Source organism: Hyla sarda, chromosome 3 (genome assembly GCF_029499605.1).
Source record: "Hyla sarda isolate aHylSar1 chromosome 3, aHylSar1.hap1, whole genome shotgun sequence".
Classification (NCBI taxonomy): Eukaryota; Metazoa; Chordata; class Amphibia; order Anura; family Hylidae; genus Hyla; species Hyla sarda.
The window spans coordinates 391,195,575-391,220,933 of record NC_079191.1 but is presented as its reverse complement, the minus strand read 5'-3'; the positions used below and the strand labels follow the sequence as shown (position 1 = coordinate 391,220,933).

Sequence of the window (25,359 nt, the reverse complement as noted above, 5' to 3'; positions counted from 1 at the left end):
CCTGTGTGTCATCGTCAAGATAACGTCACTAGTCCGGGGCCGGCCCGGAGCGGAGAAGAGGGCCTCCAGGTGAAGATGGACAGCCCAGAACAACTAAACCTCCCCACCGGACGGTCCCTGCAGCACAGATGGCCCGGACCAGCTCACTCTTCCTTCCCACCGAGGGGAGGAGAGTAGAAAACTAAAGGGGGGTCTTGATGATGACGAAGGCCGCAGTGGTCTTAACCCAGCGGACCTCCAGATGTTTCAAAACTACAACTCCCAGCATGCCCGGACAGCCATCGGCTGTCCGGACATGCTGGGAGTTGTAGTTTTGCAACATCTGGAGGTCCGCAGGTTGAAGACCACTGAGAAGGGATTGACAGGTGGAGAGCTCACTTGAGTAGAAGCCGAGGGGGGCGTTTTCAGCACGAAAAATCGTGCTGAAAAACTCGGCTTATACTCGAGTATATACGGTACTCATGATATGTATGTATGTAAGTGTGCGCGGATAGATAAAAAGATAGACAGATAAATAGATAGATGTCTACGCTTCTGTCTGTCTTAACACACACAAATGACAAACATCATTCTTAATTGATTGAAATTTACTTAAAAATGCAATCAGAAAATATCCACATCAATAGCAGATACTGCAAAATAAATACTTTCGCCCTCACCGAGTAAGGGAAGAGCAAAAATACCTTAATTTAAAACAAACAAAAAAAAAAAATATATATATATATATATATATTGTACAAAAATACTGATTGAAAATACCAGCAATTTAATAGCATTGTCCCCAAGCTATCTGAAGGATACCAGCTAATCAAAGCACCATTACTATGGAGTTATTCTACCGGAGCAGTGCAAGACACAGAGGAGATGTGGCAACCTGTGGCCCCTCAGCTCCTGAGCGATCGCCCTCCCGCCATCACCCTGGAGAGCCACATATTACTTGAGCATGAAGAGTCTGGCACAGAGAAGCCTGCCCTGTGCATCAAGGATCAATTACTCCATTGTGCTTAGAGGGCAAGTAACAGGGCCTTTGAAATAGAAAACCCAGTATCCAGTTTGAGGACAGACAATAAAGCAGGTGAACAAAGGACCTTCACTTACTCCCGCAGTTGCTCGGCCGCCAACCACCATTAAAGCTTTTTCCTTCCGATTTCTTCACTGCTAAAATGCCCAGCTTTTGTATATACACAACCAGCGTTGTCTTAAATAGAGAAATCACAAATTACAGTGACGGTTCTGTCAATACGTAGTGTTCAGGGAATCTGTACCATTGTTATACATTACAAGAGAAGCCTTTGAAAGTCTTTTGCAGAAAGGGGGATCCTGTTACTTATTAATACAGGCGATCTGACATAAGGGGAGCTGTGTTGCAGCCATGCACTTGTTTGGATTTGGTCCAAAAAATAAACAAAAACCTGAGGTTGTTTTTAATGAAAAATAAAGAGGTTTTTTTTTTTCCCCTGTAAATCGTTCATCAGTTGTTCATTGAGAGGAATAGTTACGGGTCGTCCCTGACAGCCAGGCCGGATCCAGTTACCGGAAACCACCATCTTGCAGCCCCTGACTTGCACTTTGGAATTTACATTAAGGTCTTGTGTATAACACTTCCAATCGTACACATACTTGAAAGATCAAGGTCTTTTTTTTTTCTCTCCTTTGGTTAGATATCACCTTTTCTGCTCCCAAATTTCACCCATATTTAGGTCCAAATCCTTAAGACTCTTTAGAGCTTGGACATTTCCAGTGTAAAAGGCAATATCTGCTGCTACCATTCTGTAAACAGAAAGCAATTCGTGTCAGCTGTAAAATGTGGCACATAGTCCACTCACCAGATTATAAAGTATATATAAACTATATAAAGTATCATTACAACTGGAGTTATCTGACAATAAGGTAACATTTCTTATAGTAGCATTTCTGATGCAAACTGTCTGCTTGTTGTCTTTATTAGCCCATCTTCCTGTAATAGACTTTCTGTTCCTGCTGTACACTCTAGCTGGGATTTCAGCCAACTCTATATTCCTCCCACTATAAGGGAGGGTCTTGCGGGTGCAGGGGTAGTGGGCCAGTAGGAAGTTGGTTACAGGATGTACACTACACAGGAAGTTGGGGTAATGAAGACAACAGAGCAGGCCATTTGCATCAGAAGCAGAAGATAAGCATGAAAGACCACAGATAAGCAGTAAAATAACTTTATTTACCAATATATATTAATTTATTAAATCAGAATATAGGTTTCATTGTCAGAAAACCACTTTTCCGAAAGACAAATACTTCACACCTGTATTATCATATATTTCTCTCTGTATACAGTATATACATTTAATGCACATTTGTTGGACTGCACAGAGGGGGATACTCACCCATGCTGGGGACCTCCGTCATTTATGACATTCAGGTGACACAGCTGATTTTTTAGGTGACGTCTGCAGCTTGTGTTTATTCGGAGGAACAGACTCTGCATTAAAGCAACAAAATAATATCAGAACTCTATAAAGACAGCTGCAAAACTGAATGAGCTGAGAAGAACATTGGGATGTGTAAGAACATCTTGACTTACCACCTATTTTTCCTATTTAGAACATGCTTACTGATTTAGAATAAATATGCTTGTATAACATGTTGCAGGTATAAAGGTGCAGCACACTGGTGCATAAGAACTAATGGTGCAGAAGACCCAAGATGGATTAAAAGGGGGTTATTCAGCAATAGAAAAATAGCGGATTTCTTAACAACAACAAAAAAAATAAAAAATTAAAAAATTGTCCCTTATTCATGTGCTGGTTGAGTGTCATGTTAAAGCTCAGATCCATTGAAGTGAAAGGAGCCAAGTTGTAATACCACATACAACCCACAGACAGGTGTGGTGCTGTTTTTTGAAAAAAAAAATTATGTTTTTTATTTTATTTTTTATTGCTGGATAACCCCTTTAATGCTGGAATTACACAGTATTTTGGTTCGTATTTTCAGCCCAAACCAGGAGTGGAACTGGTACATAGGAAACTGCAAAAAAAAAACTATAAAGATTTGAACTTTTTCTGTGTTTTGGAATCACTCCTGGGTTTAGTTAAAACGACTAGCCAAAACATAGACCAAAAAACTACGTGTGAACTATAAAATGTTGAGAAAATATAAAAAATAGCCCTAATGTGGGGCTGTGACATTGCTGAACATAGGAAAAAAAATTGTGGATATTTTCACCTAACTTGTATAAAAATTAGATGACATTATATGGTTATATAAAAGATTTTTTTTAATGGTTTACAAAATAACTGCAGTGGAAAACTGGAGCTGTTGCTCATATTATAGGAGTTGTCTTATGAAGATAATCCTTGTTTATATATATATATATATATATATATATATATATATATATATATATGTCTTATTAGAGCCTGAATGAAGAACTGCACTCTGGTGGACTACAGCCATCCGTCCTTTATACGGACAACCATCTATCTGAGTGCTATTCTTAAAGGGGTATCCCAGGCCAAAATTTTTTTTTATATATCAACTGGCTCCGGAAAGTTAAACAGATTTGTAAATTACTTCTATTAAAAAATCGTAATCCTTCCAATAGTTATTAGCTTCTGAAGTTGAGTTGTTGTTTTCTGTCTAACTGCTCTCTGATGACTCACGTCCCGGGAGCTGTGCAGTTCCTATGGGGATATTCTCCCATCATGCACACCTCCCGGGACGTGACATCATCCTTGAGCAGTTAGACTGAAAACTTCAGCAGCTAATAACTATTGGAAGGATTAAGATTTTTTAATAGAAGTAATTTACAAATCTGTTTAACTTTCCGGAGCCAGTTGATATATCTAAAAAAAGTTTTGCCTGGAATACCCCTTTAATAGTGAAATTTTTTTTTTTTATACTTAAGGAGGTACCTACTTGTGTTTGTTCCTCAGGCAGTAGATCATAAATAGCTTCGTGCATTTTAGCCATTTGCTTGCAGATATTTCTAAAGCACATTGAGGGAACAGGGGCTTTTACCTCGTACTAGAAGAGAGAAACATATGTTAAACCATTTTAGGCATCATGTACCACATATCATATGCAAACAAGAGTCACCTTATCTGGGAGACATCAACAAACAGCAAGCAAAAATGTCTGACACAATACAGATTATATATATATATATATTTATTATATATATATAATATTTATTTATTATAATTATTTTTTTTTTCCATTTCTTCAGGGCTCAATCCATAATAATGGGAATAATAGGAATCATGTTAAGATAATGGTCTACATCAGTGTTTCCCAACAAATGTGCCTCCAGCTGTTGCAAAACTACAACTCCCAGCATGCCTGGACAGCCGAAGGCTGTCCAGGCATGCTGGGAGTTGTAGTTTTGCAACAGCTGGAGGTAAACTGGTTGGGAAACACTGGTCTAGATTATTGCTCTAGACCAGTTCTCATATTTTTCTTTTTGGTTGGAACAAAGTGGAGATTCTGAAAGGGAGAGCACAGCTGAAATAAATGATCTGTGAACTTTTGATAATAACACTATATTAGTAAGTCGCTTTATTACAGATTTTTGGCACCAAAACCCCATTCTTTTCTGTCGCCAGACAACTCCTTTAAAGGAGCACTCTGGTGAAAACCAACTTATCCCCTATTCACCGCTGGGGTCCCCACGATCACCATGACAGGACCCGGCGCTCTCAGTGAGGAGCGCTTGTCTACCAGTTGACGGCTCGCGCTCCATTCATTCCCATGGGAGCGTCGATGATGCCCCAGAGCTGTACTCAGGTCTTTTTAGAGCTCCCATAGGAATGAATGGAGTGCGTGCCGATTGCAGCACGAGCTGCTCGTCCCGTCCCAGTGATCGCGGCCCCAGCATTCGGACCTCTAGCGATCAGCTACTTATCTCCTATCCTGTGGATAGGGGAACCTTTTTTTTTTTTTTTTAGCCGGAGATCTCCTTTAAATAATTTCAAGGGACAGCCTAGCAACCAGAGAAAGCGACCACTCTGGTTCTGCAGGATCTTGTTTAGATTCAGTGTGGTCACCTATTTTGCAGGAGGACCACCGGCATTCCTACAGCTAAAAAGAGAATTTTTTTTTTTTTTTACAAGTACGGAGTGAAGGTACCTTTGACAGAAGTTTCTCAAATAAGGAATCCATTATGGAAACCAGTTTGGCCGAAATTTCCGCTATGTGGTCATTGTAGTCCTGTTACAAGACAAAAATAAAAATACTTATCTGTATATGTTGCAGATTGGTTACAGACTATAAGTGTTCACAATCTATGCTCAGGCAGCAGCGGATATTATTTTGATAAAGTGCAATTACAAATTGTGTGTATCTAACCTGTGTCTTTTAGTTTCTTGTTCCATTTTCTCTTCCTGATGTGATACCAGCGCTATCTTCCACTTCAATCAGCTGTCTATCTACTAGTACAGACAGAAAAACTGCAGCTGCATCCCCCTCCTCCCTGTCTACAAGATACTGTAATAATCTAGGTTTTTTAAGGTTTAAAGTCTTTTTCACACAGGGTGATTATTAGCTGAATGGCTCGATTACTGCCCTGTGATCAGCTGAAGCAAACGCTGCCCAGTGATTTCCAGTGATGTTGGTGGAGGATCACACAAATGGCTAAATCCTTCACTCACTACAATTTCCCCATTAGATTATCCTTTCAACAAGCATTAAGAGGATTTGTGCTCATATCCAGGTAATTGACTGTACATATTCAAAGGACCCTAAGGAGGTCTGTAATTTACGGAACCTGTAAGTAAGGAAATAGGGACCTACAGGCTGCTGAAAAGGATATCTATGGAGCAAATGTTCTATGGAATGTACCAGGTAGTTATTACCTTAGTGATGTGGTCAAATTGTCGAAGCATGCTGTACTGCTTAGGCTGCATTCGGGCCTCAAAATGTGCCCTTATTACAGGAATGTAATGTACAATAAGCTGCAGGCACTGGGAGGATAATGCTGGAAAACAAACATTAGAATTATAACATTAATGCAGTTATCAATGATTATTATAAAGATAATATATTTATAGGGCTAGGTTCACACACAGTATTTTGGTCAGTATGTTTAGCCCAAACCAGGAGTGGAACTGTCACAAAATAAAAAAATAATACATTTTTTTTTAATAACAATTATTTATTTTTCTGTGTTTAAAAATATTGACCAAAATACTTTGTGAACCCAGACTAAAAGTCAAAAGACAATGAGTCAGATTCATCAATTTGTCAGAGACAAAAACGGTCTGGTTTTCCCATAACAATCAAACACAGCTTAGATTTCATATTTCAAATGATAAATCTGGTAAAATTTAAGCTGAGCTGTGATTGGTTGCTATGAGCGAACCTTAGACAGGCAGGTTAATACAACTGGGCCAGTAAAATAGGTTTATTATATGTAGTCCTATGCAAAAGCACATTATTGCAATTGTACTGTCCATCACGTACTCATGTCTGCTGCATCTGTATTTATAGAAACTATTTGAATAACAAAATTACCTAAGTTTTTTGTGGTTATTGTCTTCAATCCAACGACTTGAAGAGCCCCAGCTCCCAGAACCAGCTGACAGCTACGCGAGTTGAAGTACTAAACAGAAAAGAAAAAGATTATCACCTTTGGATCAGTCTCTCTCCTCTATACTGTTCATAGTCCCTGTACACTCCCCTATGTTTCTTTAATAAAGGAAAAAATGGGAGAGGAGGTTTTCATTAAACTGCAATGAAAAAGTTTGTGTTTTTCAACTCATTCAAAAGTCCATTTTAGTTCCACTGGCAGCATATGGTAAATGTGCAGAGGATGTGAGATACCTACCTTTAACAGCTCTGACAGGCGAGTGAGCATGTCTGTGGTTATTGATGGGATGTCGTCCACGCAGCTGCAGTACTCCAGAATTATTCTGATCAGAATCAGGACAGTGCTGCAGATAAACCAGAGGTTATGAGAATGATGTAAAATAGCAAAAAAGAACCGAATTTCATAAATAGAAATGGAATAAGCAGCGTACCCAACGACAGCGTACTTCTGGCCATCAACAGTAAGAAAGTCAGAGGGTTTCCGCTCCTCAACACCTGAGAATAAAATAAGAGAATTGTAAAGACAATCTATCACTACTTCTCCCCTATAACATAAGCATACAGCAGTGTACAGTGGAGTCTTTTGAGGACCTACATGTATTATTTGTGTATTTGCTATAATATTAGGTATTTCATATAATCTTCTATACACATTAATGGTATAACATGCTCATCAATATCCAAAGGATATTGGATTCAGCTTAACAGGGTACAGACCATTCTTTGCCCCTTCTCACCAACCTACTTAATTGTCTAAATATAATTCATTAGTCCCCTCACCTCTGCCTTCATTGTCACTTACATGCAGGGAGTGAGAAAAATATGATATCCAGCCATCGTCTGTGTCTCTGTCCAAGTCCTCTCTGAAAGCAGCCTCCACCCTCACAGACCGCATGGTTTCTGCCCTGCACTGAGAAGTCATGCTCCCTTTAGCTGGGAGGTGTGTGCAGCCTCAGGCCCATCACACACTGTATTTCTCTGCTCAGAGAGCTGGAGGGTGGGGGATGCTCACAGAGAGGTAGCTGGACAGCAGTGAGAAGAGAGCTGGAATGACTGCCAGGAATGTAGTATACATGCTGAAGAGGAGGGAAGGATGACAACAGGGGCAACTGGATCATTTACAGGGAACATATGAAGGTAGTGTAGTGGTTTTGGAGGTTTTAGTTTTTTTTTAACGTGTACTTTCCTGGCGCACCCCTTTAGACCTTTTCCTAGACACAAGGACTGGCTATCCTCCTTGGAAGAAGCTTTGTGACCAAGAAGGACAATGCTGTCTTACAATGTAGTATAGTTAACTTAGCAGAGAGATTTTTACAGAAGAGAACTCTCCAGGGAACCTTATGGAGTGGAGCTAATTGTAAGGCTCATCTCCATAATCTATCCCCGGCCGCAGGAGCTCATAAACAAATACTAACAGTAGGAAGGAGCTTGCTGTGTGTTACTTTTATGACACACGCTGCATTATTAAATACCAACTCACATCCAGATTTCCTCTCAGGTAATATTATTTTGCCATCTGTTATGGAGTCAACCAAGTCCTGAAATTCAGCGGGGACGTCGGCCTGCTTCCAGCGCTCATTATCCAGCAGAAGGCTGCGGAGAACAAAACAGATTTCGCAAAGTGTTGTCTGGCAGATTACGTCCAGTTAATCAGTGCTGCGCTCGCTGCTATTTGTTAGACTGAATGCTCCCTATCAGCAATACTAAACCAATGTGACTTCCCTCTGATACATCAGTGCGATGTAAAATAACCTCGTATGGCTACAACCTCAGAATGGCAACATAAAACACATTGAAAGGTCTCACAGACATGAATACGAATTCTAAAATAGGTTTGGGACATTATTTCATTTTCTGTGTCGAAGGCTCCAAAGGCAAAGAGTGCATATCTGTCGGTAAAAATAACAGCGCTATTTTTCCCCATCAAAACGCCTGACGGCGTGACAGTAAATGGGGTTTGTGAGATGTTGGTCAGCTATTGAAACCTGGCACTGTGTGTATTTTAATTGAAACCATGGTAGTACTGTAAGTCTACCTGTTCACTGTGATCATTATCAATATTTGTCCCAAAAAAGCACCCAGCAGTCACTATAAAGAAATGTTCTGGGCCTGCGCTTAAGCCAGTGTTTCCAAACCAGTGTGCCTCCAGCTGATGCAAAACTACAACTCCCAGCATGCTGGGAGTTGTAGTTTTGCAACAGCTGGAGGCACACTGGCTTAAGCAGTAAATATACATGGTCCTTGCAGTAATCAAGATGATTACCTTGATGATCAATGGGGGTCCGACCTCCTGGACCCCACAGGCTTCATTGTTCGTCCATACACAGCAGATGCCCTGCTCAGCGGGTTGGCGGATTGCCATTGTGCTGTGAATAAACTGTGAAGAGTCCATAGCACTAAACCAGTGCTGCAGTCTCTTCCTTTTCTGGATCAGAAGGTCAGACCTCCACCAATCATAAATTCATTGAATTATAAAATGGGAATACCCCTTTAATTAGTCACAATTTTTTTTTATAACAGAAAAACTAAAGATAAAATGACCTGCTATCTATCTATAACCCACGCTGGAGCCTTCTCAAATTTAAGAGTGTATTCCCACATACAGTATATCCTGGGCATATTTCATGTGCAGGATTTGAAGCTGTTGATTTTATGCTGCAGAGTTCAATATAAACTGAATTACTGACCACAGCATCAAATCTGCAGTATTAAATTCTGTGCATCAAATAGGCTCAGGATACTGTTTGTGTGAATACACCCTAAGCGTAGGGTCACATGACTTATTTTGCTGCTGCAAATGGGCATTAAAGTGAATGGGTAGCAAAATACACAGTCGATTTTGCTTCCAAATGACTTCAATAGGAAGGAAAATACACAGCTGCAAAAATGCAGCAAAATACGGCATGTGTGACCCTACTCTAAAGGTGTGTTCCAGAATATAACTGGTGGCCAGTCCACAATATAAGCCTTTTACAACCTAGCATCCCCGCCAATAAACTGATCGGTAAAGCTGCAGTGCTTGGGTGTAAACAATGTACAGGGCCGGACGGCTTGGCTCTGCATGCTGTGTAGTGGTGGTGCAGCGCAGCTCCCATTTATTTCCTCAACCATTTTTACCTGCAAAACCCCCTTAGGGTCTCTATTTGCAATAAAAGTGTCCTGTGCATATTTGATATGCAGGATTTGAAGCTGCGTTCAATCATTTAGTTTACATTAAACTCTGCAGCTTCAAATCCTGAGAATCAAATACGTTCAGGACACTGTACATGTAAATATACACTAAAGAAGTCACCTCACTATTACACACTTAAACTATACCTGAGTTTAGTTTTCCGTTCATCATGAAAACGGTTTACAAACTTATTGGCCTGGCTCTGGAGAGCCCCTCGGAGAGACATGCTTTTTCTACCGCAGATTTTCTCTGTATCCTGGACAAACGCTTCGACGGATCGGGACAAGGACACAAACTCGGAAGAGTTCAGTTTTTCAAGAAACCCATCCTAAAAAAAAAAAAAAACACAGGTAAAGAATCAAGTTATAAATCACAGAACATGAACAGCTGTATTATCTATGCTTTAATGTAAAAGAGTTTCGCAATACGAAATCACATGGTGTCATGAAACATTATAACAGTGTTTCCCAACCAGGGTGCCTCCAGCTGTTGCAAAACTACAACTCCCAGCATGCTCGGAAAGCCTGTCATGTGTATACAAACCCTGCTTAAAGAGAAGCTGACATCAGTTCCATCTTTATGCATCCAATAGGGGCAAGCTTTTATATCGCAATGGTGTATGATTCACCATGAAACATGTTTTAGAGGGATCATAGTAAAAACACTCGCTGGGAGCGAGGCACAGAGTCATCAGGACGGTCCCTGGCAGGTTGTCCCTGTCTAGCTAGCCCTCAAAACTTTCCCGACCTGCAGCAACCACTGCTGAATACAGATTTATAATGGAGTTCAATGGGGGCTACATCATCTTTTTTGGAGTGAGCTCCCCCTAATGGTCGTTGCAGGTAGCCTAACTTGTTCAGTTACATATATGACTGTATTCATTAAAAGTGTAACTGTCATGAAATTTTGGTGCAATAACCTGCACACAGCCTTTGTACTATGAGCAGGTGGTGGGTATAGCAATATTTTTACCTGAAATTTGCAGGCTTTCATGACTGCAAAAAATGCTTTTATTCAAAGCCACTGACGGTCGGATAGGCGTGGCGCGAGGTACGCGATGCCCCGCTGCCACCACGCCCACCCCGTATGTCAGCGCTGGGACCGCTATGTGATTGACACACAGGTCCCGGCGCATGCGCCCTTCAGCTAATCTAACCTGCGCGCCGCTGTGTGTCATCCAGCAAGCGCTCGCTCCCGCCGCCGTCTTCCTCCTCAGAGCGCACTTCCTCTCTGCACCTAGTATCAAGAACTAACCTGATTGTGCGCTGCTCTGCGCAGGCGCACTGAGGAGGAAGACGGCGGCGGGAGCGAGCACTTGCTGGATGACACACAGCGGCGCGCAGGTTAGATTAGCTGAAGGGCGCATGCGCTGGGACCAGTGTGTCAATCACAAAGTGGTCCCAGCGCTGACATACGGGGTAGGCGTAGGGGTGCGCGTGGCGGCGGCAGGGCATCGCGTACCTCGCGCCACGCCTATCCGACCATCAGTGGCTTTGAATAAAACCATTTTTTGCAGTCATGAAAGCCTTCAAATATTAGGTAAAAATATTGCTATACCCACCACCTGCACATAGTACAAAGGCTGTGTGCAGGTTATTGCACCAAAATTTCATGACAGCTGCGCTTTAAAGCACCGGGATCCTGAGTTAAGCTAAAGAAAAACAGGTCCAGTCTCCAAGAAAAAAATTTTTTTATAATAAAAAAAATAAAAAATAAAAAATTAGGAAATGTATAAGCATAGAAATCTGAGCATATCAGCATACAAAAGTAAGTGGACCGACCGCCTGGGGGAGAGCAATTTCTCACAGTGCTTCGTTCCTACACACTGATTCTAAGTGCATGGAAAGCTGTTGGAAATGAGCAATATAATGTTTTATAACAACTGACACAAGTGAGTGAGACTTTTATTACAATGATGGGTGTTCCTGTGCCCACAAGTCACACAGCGGTGATGAAGCTCAGCGTGATCGTACCTAGGTCAAATACATTACTCTGTATTCTTTCTTTCTTTTTACTTCTTATACATGATACAATATGTACTAATTCATCTTAAAGGGATTTAACCTCTTAAGGACCAGGCCAATTTTTTTTTTTGTTTTATTTCTCCTCGCTAGAAATGAGCGAAGTTTACAGTAATTCGACTCGTCAAGAACTTCGCGGCTCAGCAGTTGCTGACTTTATCCTGCATAAATGAGTTTAGCTTTCAGGTGCTCCAGTGGCAGGAAAAGGTGGATACAGTCCTAGGAGAGAGTCTCCAGCCCACCGGAGCACCTGAAAGCTGAACTCATTTATGCAGGATAAAGCCCGCAACTGCCGAGCCGTGAAGTTCGTGACGAGTCGAATCACCGTAACTTCACTCATATCTACTGCTCGCCTTCTAAAAATCATAACTCTTTTATATTTTCATCCACAGACCCATTTGAGGGCTTGATTTTTGCGTGACCAATACTTTGTAATTGCATCACTCATTTTGCCATAAAATGTACGGCGCAAACAAAATAAAAAAATATTATTTATGGGGGGAAATTGAAAAGAAAACCACAATTGAGCAAATTGTGGAAGGTTTTGTTTTCACGCTGTACGCTTTCCGGTAAAAATGACATGTTTTCTTTCTTCTGTGGGTCAATACGATTAAAATGATATCCATGTTATATGCTTTTCTATGATTGTACCGCTTAAAAAAAATCTCAAACTATTTTATCAAAATTAGTACGTTTGAAATTGCCCTATTTTGACGACCTATAACCTTCTCATTTTTCAGTATATGGGAAGGTATGAGGGCTCATTTTTTTGCGCCATGATCTGTAGTTTTCATCATTACCACTTTTGCTTATATTGAACCTTTTAATAATTTTTTATAATTTTTTTTGGGGGGGGAATAAAATGTGACAAAAAAGCAGCAATTTCTTTTTAGGTTTACGCCGTTCGCCATATAGAATCATTAACATATGTTGATAGGTCGGACATTTAAGCACACAGCGATACAAAATATATTTAGTAATTCATTTTTTTTTTTTTTTTTATGCCTTTTAGGGATAAAATGGGAAAAAGGGACAATTTACAATTTTATTGGGGGAGGGGATTTTTCACATTAACTTTTTATTTTTATTTTATTTACACTCTTTATATGTAATAGGGGACTATTTACTGCAATCATTTGATTGCTAATACTGTTCAGTGCTATACATAGCATTGATCAGTATTATCAGTGATCTTCTGCTCTGGTCTGCTCAATCTCATACCAGAGCAGAAGACTCCAGGAGACGGACGGAGGCAGGTGAGGGGACCTACGTCCGGCATTATAGATTATCGGATCCCTGAGGCAGCGCCGCAGGTGATCCGATCATCCATTTTAAGTGCTGCACTGCCGCAGATGCTGTGATCTATATTGATCACGGCATCTAAGGGGCTAATGGTGGACATCAGCGAGATCGCTGATGTCTGCCATTACTGGCGGTCCCTGACTGCGTTCAGCAGCTGGGACCTGCTGTGCATGATGCAATCACCGGTCCGGTACTCGCGGTCACATACATGACGTGAATGGTGCGTTAAGTCCCGCTGCACCATGATGTACATTTATGTCCGATGTTGTTAAGGGGTTAAACATTGATGGCCAATCCTCAGGATAGATCACCAATATTAGATTGTTGGAGGGTCCAATGCCCACCATTCTTCATGCTAGTACTGCAGGCTCTACGTTTGCCTTGGCTGTAATTCCGCTCATACTTGCAAACACCATGTTAATTAGCAGCAGTGCTAGGTGCTGAAGCACTGTCCCATATATTTGAATGGGACAACACTATAGAACTTGCCTCACCACAAATTATTAGTATGGTGTGTGCAAATATGAACTGTATTGAAGCCAGTGTAAGGCCGGATTCACACAGCAAAATATCCAGATGGAATTTTCCCAGGAGATCTCACGGGTGGAAATGCATCATATACCTTGGCTCTTGCCAGCAGAAACTTGACACAGCGGTCGTGACAGATGTCAGATGCATTGTATAGAAGCTCCTGTATATTGTTTGCAATTTTACCAAGTTCCAGATCTGTTAATTTTATATCCTCGGTCATTCTAGGAAAGAGAAAAACAAAAAACAGACAAGGATTAATTCAGTTTTCTAGTCTTTGCAGCCAGGGAATGTTGAAAGTCACAATGCTACATAAGGCAGTAACAACATGAATGCAAATCCCCATCTTTAATAATAAATGAGCCTGATACTGAGCTGGAAATAGCAGAGAGATAGATAGGCGGCTGCGAATACATTCGGTTCAGTAATAAATGACCCCATTAATGATTGAATAATCCGGAAATAATCCGCTGTGTACAATGCAAGCGTGGGAAATGGTGTGGAGATGGTTTACAATGAACACACGAAATAGCAATACATGAGCTGGGCTGCTGGATCTGCACAGAGCAGTAATACTGCGGCACGCAGCTCAACATGGTGTTCTCCCATAATTGTGACTTGCACCTAAACTCTATGTAATAAAATCATGCAAATGTGAACATACCCTAAAACAGTATGTACTAAAGTAAAGTACCCCCTGGGGATTTAGGCGGTGATTCAATTGCTATGACTACTAAGGCACCAATGCAGTGTCTCCAGCCGTTGCAAAACTACAATTCCCATTAAACCCAAAGGACTGTGAAAGGTCTAATGTGTGTAAGCATATCCCAGTGGGTAATCTCACACATGCTGCAGATCAGTGGAAAACATTTTGGGAGAGATTTAGCAAAACCTGTCATAGGAACAGTTGCCCATGGCAACCAATCAGATCGCTTCTTTCCTTTTTAACAAGGCCTCTGCAAAATGAAATAACCAATCTGATTGGTTGCTATGGGCAAATTTTCCTCTGCACAGGTTTTGATAAATCTTCCCCATATTATTTCTGCACCAAAGCAAATAAATGTATTTGAAATCAGCTGCGGGTCTGATGCATTTGTGTATAATCTGCAGTGAGTGAACGCGCCCTTAGGGTACGTTCACACGTGAGTATTTTTGCTGCAGATTTTGCTGCCCATTGACTTCATTGGGCAGTTAAATCTGCTGAAGCAAATCTACAGCAGATGTGCAGCAGAAAATACACATGTGTGAACGCGCCCATAGGGTACATTCACATGTACAGGATCTTATGCATATTTTTGCTGCATGTTGCTGATTTTGCTACTCATTAACTTCAATGGGTAACAAAATCAGCTGCAGAAAATATGTAGCAGAAATATGCAGCAGATCTGTACGTGTGAACATACCCTTAGGGGACGCTCACATGTGCATATTTTCTGCTGCAGATTTGCTTAGGCAAATTTTGCTGCCCAATTACTTCAATAGGTAGAAAAATCTGCTACAGCAAATCTGCAGCAGAAAATATGCATGTGTGCACTGACCCTTAAGGTTGTGTTCACACATACAGTATCCTGCGCATGATTTGACGAGCAGAACTTTCTTCTGCAGATTTCATTGTAAACTAAATGACTGAGCACAGCTTCTAATCTGCAGTTACAAATCCTGCGCATCAAATCTACGCAGGATCCTGTAAATACACAGTTAGGGTAGGTTCACGCTACATTTTGCTGATACTGTCACTGGATCTGGCTGGGGGGGGGGGGGTAGAGTGAAAACCGGGTATACTGCGGTTTTAGGTCCAGTCAGAAAACCGAATACAGGGCAAAAATGAGCCGACCGGAGTCACTATCTGAATTCAAATCAATGAGATCCAGGCCAGGTCCGGTTGGCATACAGGAGCGCTCGGATTTTTTAGGATGTGCTTGTAGAATGTAAATTGACCAAAGGATAGGGGATAAGATGTCTCATCCCGGGGGTCTCGCTGCTGGGGACCCCCACTATCTGTCATTCAGCACTCGCCTTTGCGAGCTCTCCGCAGCGCTGGAGGCTCCGAGTGTGCAGCGTGATGACCACGGGGCCGGAGTATCATGGCGTCACGACTTTGCCCCCCTGTGACTTCACATTGCACACTCAGAGCCTCCAGTGCTGCGGAGAGCTCGCAAAGGTGGGTGCTGAATGACAGATAGCGGGGGTCCCCAGCAGCAGGACCCCCAGGATCAGACATCTTATCCCCTATCCTTTGGATAGGGGATAAGATGTATTAGGGCCTGAGTACCCCTTTAAGAAATGTTAAGAAAGTTCTCCAGGCAAAGTGACTTACTACCAATTTATTATTGTTATTTTTAATCAATGTTTTGCCGTGCACACTTTCTCGGATGCCACAATGCTTCTAGAGGAGAATAGCTCTGTACATAAGGAGTGGGATGTAGCATAGGACAATTTTGTCAGATTTGTACTCTATGTGGAATTTGAGGCATATGAAAGACAGAAGAGACCTAGGTGCCATTACAGCAGCTCTACGACAGCTCCATAAAAAATGGAGCCATAATACAGCCATATGCAAAGGCACTAAGAGTGCATCCAGTTCACATAGATTGCTACACGCCAACTGAGAATTTGTATGGAAAGTGTATACCTTTTCAATATACATGTTCAGTCTGTGGAAACAATAATAGCCCTTTAAAGCACAGCTGTTATGACTTTTGACCTTACAACCTAACACCAGTATGCTAATAAGGTTTAGAATTGTACCGCAGCATTACCGATGTCTCACCAACAGTCAGATAGGCGAGGCCAGGGGTTGGCAATACGCTGTGGTGACTATGCCTATCTCCTCTACATAAACACTAGGACCGCTGTCTGACTGACATCCTCAGAGCATGTGTCCTCCATCTATTTTTCCATTTCAGTGAGTTCTCTGAGCCAGCGCTCGCTCCGGATGGATCCCGGAATCTGCCTGTAGGATAACAGACACGCTGATCCGACATGAGAGGCAGCGCATGCAGAGGAAGTGAACTTGCTGTGGGCACGTAGGGGTTATGGAAGGCGCATGCGCTGAGGACCTGTGCGTCAATCACACAGCTGTCCCAGCGCTTACATACAGGAAAGCGACTTTGTAGCTGCCGAAAAAAAAAAATTTTTGATCATCAAACCTGCTATAAAGGAGGCAACGGTAACGCTGCATTACAATTCTAGACCTCTTTAGTATACTGGTGTTAGGTTATAAGGCTCAAAATTCATGACTGTTGCAATTTAAAGGTGTACTCCGCCCCTAGACATCTTATCCCCTATCCAAAGGATAGGGGATAAGATGTCAGATCGCCAGGGTCCTGCTGCTGGGGACCCCGGGGATCGCTGCTGCAGCACCCCGCTATCATTACTGCACAGAGCGAGATCGCTCTGCACGTAATGACGGGCAATACAGGGGCCGAAGCATCGTTACGTCAAGGCTCCGCCCCTCGTGACTTCACGGTCCGCCCCCGTCAATACAAGTCTATGGGAAGGGGGCGTGACGGTCGTCATGCCCCTTGCCATAGACTTGCATTAAGGGGACGGGCCGTGATGTCATGAGGGGCGGAGCCATGACGTCACGCTGCTCCGGCCCCTGTATCGCCCCCCATTACGCACAGAGCGAACTCGCTCTGTGCAGTAATGTTGGTGGGGTGCTGCAGCGGCGATCCCCGGGATCTCCAGCAGTGGGACCGCGGCGATCTGACATCTTATCCCCTATCCTTTGGATAGGGGATAAGATGCCAGGGGCGGAGTACCCCTTTAAGCAAAAAAAGAAAAAAAATTATACATTTTAAAAAATGCAGCCAATCCCACATACATGTATACACCCTACATGCAGGATAGAGTCACACGTGCCGTATTTTGCCGCTGTGTATTTTCCTATCAATTGGAGTCAATGGGTAGCAAACTACGCAGCTGGTTTTGCTACCCATTGACTTCACTGGGTAGGAAAATACGCAGCAGCAGCAAAATATGGCATGTGTGAACCTACCCTAAAGGTGTTATAACTGCAGCGACGGCCTGAGGTTAAATGGAGATGACCTTAAGCACACATTCATATATCAACTGTTTTTAATACTATTGGTTATGATCATCAGGTCTGCTTTCACAAGGCAATTTCTACAAAGTCTAATTTTACTCACATTATTTCTATTCCCCCTGGGGTTACTGAAGGCAGTGTGTGATCTTTGCTGGATGAGGAGTCAGTAGTGCATTCGGGATCAGATACAGAATCGCTGCCAGAGGGCTCGCTACTGCTGGGTGATGCATTCCTTTGAAAGTTAGTGTTGGCAGCGGCATGGGGGTGCTCACCTTCACTGAATGCATCACTTATAAACAAGCCTTCGTGAGTCAAGTAAGCCAAATTGTTGTCCACATTGCCGTCTCTGGCCAGGCTTTTCTGAGCTGCCATCACCTCAGTTTCTCTGAACCGCTGGTTCTTATCCAAGACCATGAGCACAACACTGCGAATAACGTTGATTGTGGCCTGTGCAGGAACATAACCACATATAAAGTGAAAATAGTGAATATTGTAGTATTTGTTTCCAGACACATGCTTAGTGGCCATCATAGAGGTGTTTCTCACTTCATCATAAAGTTGCCACTGCTGTTCACAAACACAACTCCATGAGAGGCTCAATGTGCCTATAATTGTTGCAATACTACAACTCTCAGCATGCTGGGGGTTGTAGTTTTGCAACAGCTGGAGGCACACTGGTTGGGAAACACTGCCCTAGAGGGACAACATCTGTCCACATGCCCTGATAGAGGATTTGCCTTTGTGAGACAACTCATCCTAAAGGGCTTATATAAGCATTAACATGGTGTATATACATACGTGTGTGTGTGTGTGTGTGTGTGTATGTATATATATATATATATATATATATATACACACACACACATATATATATATATATATATATATATATATATATATCATGCCTAGCTTCTCTGTCCTCATATTGCAAAGCATTTCTAATGAAAATGCCAAGGACAGTGTTCATTCATCTCTTACCTTGACTCGCCGAAGGAAAATCGTAAATTTAGAAAAAATATTTTGCAGCAAATCGAACCACTGGGAAAAGTTCATCATCCGCATCTGATCAGCGAGCCTGCGACAACAAAACTAGTTAATATGAATCCTACAATACAGTATTAAGACATAGCTAAATATGGATGTGACCAAGGATAATATTATTCACCATGCGCTAAGCGCTTAAAATTTCAGAATTTGCGGATATTAAAGCACATCATAGTTTTAGGCACCTTCGATATTTACAGCAGTGGTCTTCAAATTGAAGACCTCCAGATGTTGCAAAACTACAACTCCGAGCATGCACCGCCAAAGTTTAGAGTAGGTAGGAAAGTGTTTTCCAACCAGGGTGCATCCAGCTGTTGCTAAACTACAACTCTCAGCATGCCTGGACAGCCAAATGCTGTCCGGACATGCTGGGAGTTGTAGTTTTGCAACAGCTGGAGGCACCCCCTGGTAGGGAAACGCGGAGCTAGGTGCTCATGTAGGCCACTTTTTTATGCCATTTAGTTTGTGACATTTATCAAGCTAATGTGCTGTCCTAGAACATCATACTCTAACAGATAAATACTTTAAAAGGTTTATCCCACAACAACAATTTTAACAATAAATCCTCTTTACATCAGATCTCTGCACAATCACAGCACCCCATTCCTTCTTCTACAAGGCAGCATTGGGTCACAAATGCAAACCCCACCAAGCCATTCAGGGTCTATGGGGCTTTTACAATGAGGGTCATGTGTTATCAACATCCCAATGTAGATCCAGCATCATTGAGAAAAATATAAATTAGGAACATCCTTACTACTGTATTAGTAACTATCTGAACTAGGAGGAACCCAACACTATTCTAGTGAGTGTTTGTATATTATACTATTAGGATATGTCCTATGGAGACTGTATAGGGATTACATGTGTATGAGTCACAAAATAGAGCTGGGCAGTATGACCAATAATGTGTATTACGGTATTTTTGTAAGTTATGGCGGTTCCACGGTATTTACAGATATTGTCCCCCCACCCCCCATCATGTGACCCATGGGCGCTGCTTCTCTACCCCCCCTCCAGCTTCTTACATGACAGTGCGCTCAGCTTATCACCGGCCGAGCCAAGACATCGCTGCGGCCGGTGATAGGCTGACGGCTCTGTGACGTTACCATCCCCAGCGAGAGGGCGTTACCGGAGCAATGGGGGAACGCAAGAAGGTAAGTTAACGTTTATTCTGTTTATTTTTGCAGCCTGGGCACAAGGAATATGTAGTACAGTACGGGGGGAAGAGAAGCAGTGCCCACGGGTCACATATCTTTAGTTCCCCGATGTGGGGACAGCGCGCTGCGGCTGATAATTCATTAATTCGAGGGGGGGGGGGGGTCCAAGCGGTATTGCGGTATTTGGTATGAACAGGTATACCGCCCAGCACTATCACAAAATACTAAAAAATACTTCTACATAGATCAGTTGTTTGTCAACCAGGGTGTCTCCAGCTGTCGCAAAACTACAACTCCCAGGATTTCCAGACAGCCAAAGGCTGTCCAGGTATGCTGGGAGTTGTTATTCTGCAACAGCTGGAGGAAAAATGGTTGGGAAACACTGATCTATGGACAAGAGATGCTGCCTGTTTAACCTTTGCTGTGCTTCTCAATAGTGCATCGGATACTCGCAAGTGCAGCGAGATGGGCTTGCAAATAAGAAAGAAAAAATCCAGAGCCCAAACATTAATTTTGTATAAAACCTTCTTTTATTTGGGACCCATTTTGAAATAGTACAAAACAGACATCATATAGAAAACAAGTGCTTGATGTGTTTCAGGGGGAAGCTCACCCCTTAAAGAGAACTTCTCATGATCTTGTTAAATATTATAATCCTCCCAGTTCACTGCCCCATCATGATAAACCACCCCTGCCTTTATTCTTATTGTTTTTTTTAGTTTTCTACCTTGACATTGCTCTGTATTTTCTGCTCAGTCTCAGTCAGATTCACAGACTGGGAAGGGGCGTTACCCAGCAGGCGTGACATCATCTGAAGCCATACAGGGGAGAACTTCCTCCCTCACTCTGCTACACACAGCCCAGAGCAGTTCAGTGTGAGATGAGCTATGGTTGGCCAAGGCTGCACCCATCACCCCCCCCCCCCCCCATTTTTTACACACTCAGACTGCATTCCTTGTTTTTGGACTTCTGTCAGGCCAGCAGGAGTCCAAAGTTTGTGCAAGGGATAGGGGGAAATGTGCTCTGGACAAGTAGGGAGACACCTGGTGGCAGCTTTTCTAAACACAAATAAGACATGGAAAACGTCATTTTTTTTAAAAACAAAGTCTATTAGAAATATTTGTTTATTTACCATAAGGAGTGCAATAGAAAAAATTTGTTTTAATGTCAGTGCCCATTTAATCTTTAGAGCTTATGACTTAGGAGTTACCCCCAGAAATGCGTCAAAACTTGTTTTCTATGTGATATCTGTTTTGTACTATTTTAAAATGGATCCAAAAAAAGAAAGTTTTAGGTAGGACTTCTGGGCACTGGACTTTTCCTTTCTGAATCCAATGCAGACCGCTTTGTTTTGTAGAAAAAGCAATGATGAAGAGCCCCTATAATGATCCTCAAATTATTACTGCAAAAAAAAAATATATATATCTTGTTGCAATGATTTTTCTTATGATCAATTATTTTTGTGGAGATCCAGGCGGTGTAGGGAGTCTTACAGGCACTATTCCAATAAAAGCTGAGCCAAGATGCATAACAGCTACTGATCTGCCCCAGCTTTACAGCGTTGCATGCATCTTCAGCCAAGGAGAGTGTACAATTAGCGCCAGATTAAAAGATCTTTATACTGACAATTACTGTATATCTGTCTCCAATATTTATAAACACTATTACATAATGTAAATGTAACACAAGTAATGAGAATGTCAGGGTTGTTCTTGAAACTTCTGTATCATACTGTACGTTTTTAAAGAGTACCTATCGTCAGGCTCTGCGGGACGTGATTGTCATCACGGGCAGGCACAGCAGCTGTCTGATTGACAGGCAGGGAGCTGCGCTGTGCTTTTCAGTGTCCCGGCTGCACTGAGAGTTCGGCCTCATGCTAGGCCGGCATGAGTCCGAAATCAATGAGCCGGGACATGTAGGGAGACCCATAGTGATCAGTTTTTAAAAGTAAAAAAAAAAATATATATATATATATATATATATATATATATATATATATATATATATATAAATAAAAGATACATTTTTGTTAATCACATGGTATTAGAAAGTTGTATCTGATACATTGATTAACAAAATATAAAAACTTTTTTGGGTGACAGGTACTCTAAGTGTTTTTGTACACCTCGTTACTGAAATGAGCTGTGGATAAATTGTTCATGTTATCACTGCCAATCTACAGTAGGGTTATAAGGAAAAGAAAGACCTGTGGTTGTCCTGTTCTTGTACAGCCGTTGATTCTTTTATTCCAAGCCATTACTAGAAAATAACTAAGTAGTAAGAAAGCTACCAGTAAAGAACAGCTTGGGCCCCAGAACATATGGTCAAAATTAATGTACAATAATAACATGTGAGGATAACTACTGAATGGTATGGTATACAGCAGCTATAACTCCTAAGGAGGAGTATATCTGCAGTGTTTGGTAAGACGGGTAACATATACTTACTTGGTGACAAGTTCAGAATCTATCTCATCAATCTGAAAGACTGTGCTCACCACACACTGGGATGAAAACACAAAAAAAATAGAAAAGATTATAAAAGGAGACATACAATGCGCAGATTAGATCAAATTACAAATGCAAAAATGTAAAGAACCCTTACAGATTAACTGTTACTATAACTATTTTTATATTTTATTATTAAATACAGTGATCCCCCGACCTACGATGGCCCCAACATACAATCATTTCAACATACGATGGCCTCTCAGAGGCCATTGCATGTTGAAGGCAGCATCAACATACGATGCTTTTATATGTCGGGGCCATCGCATAAGCAGATATTCGGCAGAGCTGACTGCTTCAGCTGCCGTCGGATAGCCGTTTAATGTGCCCTGTGTGCTCCGGTGAGTGTCACTTACCTGTCCCCGCCGCTCCGGACTGTCCTCTTCATGCTCCGCTGCATAGCAATCGCTCTCCTTCGTCGTCATCACGTCGCCGCGCACACTGTTCGGTTAACCAATAGGAGCGGCATGCGCAGCGACGTGATGATGGCGATAGAGAGCAACGATCCAGGGCAGCGGTGACGATCCGGAGCGGCGGGGACACCCCGGGGACGTGAATACGGTGACGGAGAGCGACGATCCAGGGCAGAGGTGACGGTCTGGAGGGGCGGGACACGTGAACATAACTTTGTATATTATTATTGCACAGATCCCTCAACATACAATAAATTCAAGTAACGATGGATCAGATGGAGTGAATTACCATCATATGTTGAGGGATCACTGAATAGGCGATTTTAAGAATTTTGCAATGATGTATTTTATCAGCCTGTTCTGGCCCCTTCTGTGTTAGACTGGTAACCCCTCCCCCCATTCCTAAAGCAGTAGCTGTGTACAAGCAGAAGCAGGGCGGCACTGTGCACTTGCAGCTCCTGGAGCTCACTCTTTCTAAATAGCTTTACCCAATGCCATAGACAGAAAGCATCAGGGAAAGCTATTTAGAGATTGGGAGAGCGAACACTGAGAACATCAGAGCATTGAAGGCACAGCGCTGTCATCCCTGGCTCCTGCCTGTACACAACTAAGTACTGGGAGAAGCAGGCTGCTCCCGCGGCTCTCGCTATCTTGCGTCCCAGCGGTTGGACTATGTGCCTTTAGACAAGTTGTTTTTCCCCGGACCACCGCTTTAAAGGAGTTATCCAGAGATGGCAACTTATTACTTACACACAGGATAGGCAATAAGTGTATGATTGAGGGGGCTCCAACCTCTGGACTGCTGAAGATTCTCAAGCACTGTACTTTGTTGTCTTTGACAGTCACAAAGTTTGATTAGAGTGGCAGCACACAGACGCAACCATCACTCCATTCAAACAGGGACAGTGAGGACCCCTGTCCTTGTGATCAGTGGATGTCCCTATCGGTTGGACCCCCACCAATGTGCATCTGTGATATGTTGTGGATAAGTGATAAGATGTCATCTTACAATAGAATAGGGACTAGAGTTCAGTATGGGAAGTGCCTATTGCCAGAAATGATCGTTTAATACCTGTTTAATGATGTTTTTCGCGGTTGCCATCATTTCATCGGCATAGATCTCAAAAAAGTCCAGCTTCCGCTGCTTCAAGAGTCCAAAGACCAACGACACCAGTCTCTCCTGAGGACGACAAAAATGTGTTAGGCTAGGTTCACATTTCATCACACTTCATCACAGACTCTGTTTAGGGCCAGAAAACTAAGCCGGACCACCCATTACAGAACGGACACCAATGGATCCCAATGACTTCAATTGGGCCCTTTGGGATTTCCACCTGATGTCCATTTATTAAGCAGGATTTCACACATTTTTTGACTGGTGAAATGCTGCTTAATAAATGGAATCTGTGACCCAGATTTACTGGAGCTATATGTAAATATAACTGTAGGGTCATAAATGACACAAGCATGCATTATTATGTAACGTACACACTGAATTATCTAAGGTATAATCAATACACATCACAACAACAAATACAGCTTGAAAGTATTCGGCTCTATTCCCACACCTCCTCTATCACTTGGTAGTCCTCCTCTAAAGGTCTGTTCAGGTCAGAACGGGCGTACGATGTAAACTCCGCAATGATCATTTTATCAATGAGCTTTTCCAGTTCACACAGTTGGGACCCAAGGTGCCTGTGGAGACAAAAACAAATCAGTTTGCTAAACAAGGTTCCTGGATATCAGTGATTCTATTTTTTTATATGTCTTTTATAGCAATCGCAACAATGTACAAAAACTCCAAAACCATTGCCTGCAGTGGAGTTCAGAAGCTTAGCACATAATGCAGTGTTTCCCAACCAGGGTGCCTTCAGCTGTTGCAAAACTACAACTCCCAGCATATCCGGACAGCCTTTGGCTGTCCGGGAATGCTGGGAGTTGTAGTTTTGCAACAGCTGGTGGCACCCTGGTTGGGAAACACTGACAATGTTATACACTGAACTCTTTAAAAGCTATGAACATCTGTCCACTGAAATTATTTGAATGATTTGGTTTCCTACATGCAAAATAAAACATTTAAAACAGTCTTCATTAAACATTTCCTACCATTTAGCTGCTAGGGTAAGATGTGTGTGTGGGGGGGAATTTGAAAACAGCAGACAAGATTGTGGACAGAAACGAGAGCATACATGGAGGGCAACTCACAACAGCTGTAGATAGGGAGGAAAGACACAAAAGGAAGGTTGCAGGGGAGAATCACATGGGCTGCGTACAAGTATAGAGAGAAAGAAGGTGAATACAGCAACATTAGAAAAGTCTGAAACAAGGAGCAACTTGCCGACTGCAAATGGGGGGGTCTAAAATAAATGAAGGAGCGTAGATTGCAGACTTAAACCTAATGCAACATATTTCTAACTTAAGGTATCCAACCACTTATGCGTGTTTGGCAAAAGCCCATAAGCTCACATTGACCCAGGACCCAGTTGGCCTGAAAGGCACAATTGTTAAAACTCTCAGGCACACAGAGCCCGGGCAGAGTGTCTGCCACAGTGTTCTCCAACTACCACAGTCAGAATATTATCTCGATAGCTAGACTAGTCTAGTAT

At 42.3% G+C, this 25,359-nt stretch overlaps 1 protein-coding gene across 4 annotated transcripts in view; it reads right to left on the bottom strand.

Moving 5' to 3' along the window:
• Nucleotides 1–580: 580 nt before the first annotated feature.
• VPS54 (VPS54 subunit of GARP complex) overlaps nucleotides 581–25,359 on the bottom strand; it is a 140,822-nt gene continuing 116,043 nt past the window's right edge. For 3 of the 4 annotated variants that reach the window (XM_056567985.1, XM_056567984.1, XM_056567986.1), the window contains 16 exons: nucleotides 24,322–24,448; nucleotides 23,826–23,933; nucleotides 22,281–22,336; nucleotides 18,608–18,704; nucleotides 17,733–18,076; nucleotides 13,676–13,805; nucleotides 9,877–10,058; nucleotides 8,039–8,151; nucleotides 6,990–7,053; nucleotides 6,797–6,902; nucleotides 6,484–6,571; nucleotides 5,826–5,947; nucleotides 5,101–5,181; nucleotides 3,892–3,999; nucleotides 2,361–2,455; nucleotides 581–1,770 (listed from right to left, as the gene is read on the bottom strand). In XM_056567985.1, coding sequence (XP_056423960.1) covers nucleotides 1,665–1,770; nucleotides 2,361–2,455; nucleotides 3,892–3,999; nucleotides 5,101–5,181; nucleotides 5,826–5,947; nucleotides 6,484–6,571; nucleotides 6,797–6,902; nucleotides 6,990–7,053; nucleotides 8,039–8,151; nucleotides 9,877–10,058; nucleotides 13,676–13,805; nucleotides 17,733–18,076; nucleotides 18,608–18,704; nucleotides 22,281–22,336; nucleotides 23,826–23,933; nucleotides 24,322–24,448 — 1,927 coding nt within the window. In that variant the 3' untranslated portion in view covers nucleotides 581–1,664. The remainder of the gene's footprint in view (nucleotides 1,771–2,360; nucleotides 2,456–3,891; nucleotides 4,000–5,100; nucleotides 5,182–5,825; nucleotides 5,948–6,483; nucleotides 6,572–6,796; nucleotides 6,903–6,989; nucleotides 7,054–8,038; nucleotides 8,152–9,876; nucleotides 10,059–13,675; nucleotides 13,806–17,732; nucleotides 18,077–18,607; nucleotides 18,705–22,280; nucleotides 22,337–23,825; nucleotides 23,934–24,321; nucleotides 24,449–25,359) is intronic. The other variant, XM_056567983.1, reaches the window with a different exon arrangement.